At 43.7% G+C, this 4,846-nt stretch overlaps 1 protein-coding gene across 1 annotated transcript; it reads left to right on the top strand.

The window, feature by feature from the left end:
- Positions 1-857: 857 nt before the first annotated feature.
- LOC103464124 (zinc finger protein 394) lies at positions 858-4,646 on the top strand. The gene is made up of 4 exons (XM_008407991.2): positions 858-1,667; positions 1,745-1,878; positions 2,640-2,748; positions 3,125-4,646. Exons 1-4 carry the CDS (start codon positions 1,382-1,384, stop codon positions 4,285-4,287), a joined length of 1,692 nt encoding a protein of 563 aa, XP_008406213.1. The 5' UTR covers positions 858-1,381; the 3' UTR covers positions 4,288-4,646.
- Positions 4,647-4,846: the final 200 nt, after the last annotated feature.

The following is a 4,846-nucleotide window of genomic DNA, read 5'->3' as shown; positions in this document are numbered from 1 at the left end:
ATCTAATCCTGAATGTCAACAAAAGAAATTGTCAATTTTAGAAAAAAAATCAACCAAGTCACTCCCTCCTCCCTTAGCATTGATGCTGTCGAGCGGGTCGGCAGGATTATGTGTCTGTGATACAGATCACAGACACCTTGACCTGGTCCCTCCATACCTTTGGTCAGCTGACAAGAGAACAACAACGTCTGCACATTTTGTGTTGGATGAGAAGAGCAAACCTCTCCCTTCCCATTCTCACCACTATCTACAGAGGCACTAGAGAGAACAACGGCATCTCTGTCTGGTTTGGGACGTGGAATGCCTCAGATTGGCATTATGTAGAGAGAGTGGTGAGGACAGCTGAGAGAATAATCAGGACTGGTTTCCATCTTTGACACAGCTCACAGTCACTGCCTCACAAAAGACCCCTTCAGCCCTCACCATTGTTTGTTCTCCTTGCTGACCTCTGGCAAAAGATTCAGCAGCTTCAAATTCAGAAAATACAGCTTCATCTCTCCTGCGATAAGACTTCTAAACAGTGGAAATATGTAGAATATATATTTTTTAATTCTATGTATTAGTACTATTTATATTTTTTATGTATGAATTTTTTTTGACTCGTTTTTAGTTTTTATTTTATGTATCAAAATTTGAAAATATGTTTAAGACGTATGAAAGCTTTTGGCATTAGACACCCTATTTAGCAAAACTCCCACCATGATCTAGAAATAAACTAGACCATAATTTTTGTTTCAATCAATCAATCAAATTTTATTTGTATAGCACATTTCAGCAGCAAGGCATTTCAAAGTGCTTTACATAATTAAAAACAAAAACACAATCATGTAACATTGAATAAACAATAAAAAAAAGCTCGTGAAGCGTATTCTAAATTAAATATAAACATTATTGCATCTAGAGATTTCCGAAAACGTTTCGCAATCATTTTCTAACCTCAGGCCACCGTACTGCGTCAGCTGTGACGTCATTAGCAAAAACAAGGTTCACAAAGTGGGTTTTGATTGCCTTCTTCATCCCAACATCTGCTCCTAATTACAGATTATCCCATTTAAAACGTCGGAACGTTCGGGTCGTTTGCGTTTTAGCGTTTGCGCTCCATGGTTTGTTGCCTCTCGCTTATTTTACTAACAAGATTTAGCTAACGGGACGCTAGCGTCATGCTAATATCACGAGGTGAATATTTGATGTCAGCAGTAATCAGTAATAATATTTAGCGCTAAATCACGTCACGCCACCTCCTGCTAACCAGGGAATCTGATACCGACAAACAGATGACTGGCTGATCCAAACCAAAAGCACTCTTAAAGATTTCCCCCAAACAGTCTTTGAAAGTGGACACTAAAGGACAGACTCGCAGGGTGTCAGGACACAGTGGATCATGTCGGACCTGGACACCCTCATCGTGACCTTTCAGACCCAGCTCTCCGACGTGATGGAGGCCGTAGTGAAGACGGCGATGTTCGAGGTGACCAGGCTGGTGGAGGATGTCTTCATGATGGAGGTGAGGCGCAGCAAACTGGAGGTGGACTCTCTGAGGCTGCAGCTGCAGTGGACTGGGAGCAAACACGGCGGGGATGCAGGACGGACCGACGGGTCTGTTGAGTTGGAGAGCAGTGAAGCGGATCAGAGTCCTGTCGTGGTAAAAGCAAAAACGGAGGAGCATGGTAAGAACGTACAGCAAGAGTTTCAAAGAAGGTTATGGGTTACTCTGGGTTGCATTACAGTTCCCTTTTTATTGCAGACACAATGAGTGACTGCGAGGTGAAGAATCCAGACGGTGCAGTTGAACATTGGTTGTCAAATGGCAGCGAAGAATCCAAGACGGGGTCAGCAGACAATCCAGAACCGATCCAGAGCCCTGGAAGAGGGTCAAAGGTGAGGCACATGACTGTTGAAGTAGAGATGTCACTCGGCTGACTGGAGGTTGGCAGCTTTAAAAAAAATAAAAAATAAAAAAAATAAATGTGTGTGTGCACGAGCGTGTATGTGTAGCCTTTTTTCAAAAACAGCATCAATCGAACTCCTAAAATACTCACTCACACAGATTCTACGGCTTAAAATCCTTTCAGAGGAAACCAAAGAGAACACTGGCTTGAATAGAGGACAGTAAGGCAGTGCTGCTGAAAAGCAACCAATTTGATTTTCAACTTGCTTCCAACAGAGACAAATTAAGGAGCAGATATACACTATTCATCACATTCTAAAGCTACAGCTAATATTTATTTGGCAGTCAATAAATTAATCAAAATGTTAAATGAGTAGTTGATTAGTCGGGTATTTTAATCCATCCTTGCTTTTTGTAGCAGCACACGTCATATGCGGATAATATTTTTAACTTGAAATATCTTGGCCTCCATATCGGTGTTGACCGATATTGGTACGGCTGTGCAGGAGCAGGATAGCCTCTAAAACTGTCATCTTGATACCGTCAGCACAGCACATTTGTTTTTGGTTCGTTTTTATTTTTATAGTGGAACGTTGAACTTGTTTGGCACCCAACAAGGCTCGAAAATGTTACTTACAAAGCTTGTTTCAGTCGGAATAAACTTGAGGAGAATGTACAGATCGTAAAACGTTAACTAAGATGATGTCATACGGTGTCTTGGTTTTCATCACACATAATATTTTTTGTTCAGGTCACAGGCGAGAAGGAAATCATGGCATCTATTGAAATGAAAGCGGAAGAACTAACCAAACCGTCTTCCTGTTCTTTGCATTTGAGAGAGTGGAGCAGTACTTCTGATCGTAAGTATCCAATTCAAAAAATGAACAGTACTTTAAAAAAAAAAAAGAATAGTTTACGGGTGCACTGTGGCTACCTTCTCTAATTCTGGTCAAGAAAGGCATTTCCACAGTGTAATGCTGTCACCACCATAGAGATGAACCATGACAAAAAGATTTTTGGAGTACGTAGTTCATAGTTGTCATGTCGACAAATTCTCCCACCTGAGCAAGGACACTACACTTTTTCCAGATTTATTTTGCAATAATTATTGAAAAATATTCAGATATCATTATCCATCCACCCCACTATTATGCCATTATTTTGGTAATAACCAAATAAAATACTTCAAAGTTTTTGGTTGTTCAGCTTATTGTAAATCTGTTTAAATTCTTCTAGGTGAAGCTGGACCAGAGAATGCAGGTGACTTGCTAGAGGCACAGCCGACACCAGCCCAAGCAAACGGTGAAGAGCTGCAGAGAAATGTCATTAAGAGCGACCCACAGATGTCCACTGATTGTGCGTATCCCGAGACCCAGGACGAAACAGAAGCTTTTGAACTTGATTCCAAGTGGGCTGACTTGCCGGCCACAGCAGCTGGGCTCCAGCAGAATCACAAGCTTGGCACAGAACCCGAGTTTCCAGGCCCACCTAAAGGTTCTGTGAATTATCTGGAGCATGAGCTTCCTGGCTCTGCCAGAGTAGATGTTCAGCTTACCTCAGTCAGAGATCAGGTTTCCCTTTCTGAATCTCCCAAAGCCAGACTGCGAGCCAACAACACTCTGAGCGTGATCGTTAAAGAAGAAGTCCTTATCGATTCTGATGGGTTCACAGACAGGGCGAGTACAGAAAAGAAAGCTGGGACACAATCATTCACCGGATCGTTACAGGGACAAAGGGTGAACTTGGTACACAAACCAAACCACTTTTACCACAGATCCTCAGCACAGGAGGGAGTGAAGCTCCAGTCTCACAGGGGTTCAGGACTCAGGCTACAGGCAGCCATACAACACCTCCACCGACCACCGAAAAGGCCTCCACACAGACTGTCCAACATGACAACGGCAGCGCTTTCCGACCCTCGCTCTCAGGTTGCACCTTCGAATAACCCTAACAGGGTTTCCTCCACATCCAAAGCTGCTTCGTCTTTGCAGCCACTGCAGCGCGTTCACCTGGGTGACAAGCAAACTGCAGCTCTGCATCGCGCCAGCGCCTCGTGGGTCGGCATCAAATCCCACCATCACCCTGCAAACTGCCATCAGTCGGCCCGCAACCCCGTCTCCCTTCCCGATTCTCCGCTTTACAGGCCCTTCCTGCGCTGCGAGGAGTGTGACAAGAGCTTTCCCCACCCCAGCAACCTGAAGGCCCACATGCAGATTCACACAGGCGAACGGCCGTTTTGCTGCCCGCTCTGCGGCCGCAGCTTCACCAAGCTCAGCAACCTCAAAGCCCACCGGCGCGTCCACACGGGCGAGAGACCTTACTGCTGCTTGGCATGCGGCAAACGCTTCACCCAGAAATGCAACCTGAAACGCCACCAGAGGATCCATCTGGACGTTTGACCTCAGAGGTCTGGAGGAGAAAGAAAATTCATGAGTGTTTTGTGTTTTTAGCTTGAGACGGTCGGAGCTCATGTTGCAGTGCAGCACAGTTGGTGGGCTGCATCACGAGACTACACCTCTAGATTTGATTAGTTCTGTGCACTCCTGTGAAGCTCACCTGCTAATCTCTACAGGTGTGCTGGGCTCACTGTAGGATGACAAACACTGTGTGTGGTGTGTGTTTCATATTGTTAGATGAACCAGCTAATAAGTCATACCAGAAATTAAATGTTTAGAGTTATTTCTTATGTGGACCGCAAGTTATTTATAAATGCAGTGCCATGAAAAAGTGTTTGCTCCCTTAAAAATGTTTGCTATGATGAAGCAGTTTCATGTTTCAAATCAACTTTAATATCAGACTAAAACCAATCAAAAGCAACCTTATCCCAGGTTGATTTGGATTGATTTGGTTGAATAGTCACAACTTATTGCTGACAGGAATTGCCTATATTTTTGATAAGTGATGTCAACAATCAAGATAATCAAATGGAACTTGTCTGATAACATGAAATAATTTCTT

Source organism: Poecilia reticulata, linkage group LG1, assembly GCF_000633615.1.
Source record: "Poecilia reticulata strain Guanapo linkage group LG1, Guppy_female_1.0+MT, whole genome shotgun sequence".
In the NCBI taxonomy this organism is placed as follows: Eukaryota; Metazoa; Chordata; class Actinopteri; order Cyprinodontiformes; family Poeciliidae; genus Poecilia; species Poecilia reticulata.
Note: the sequence above shows the minus strand (reverse complement) of the source record. Positions and strands in the feature narration are given on the sequence as shown.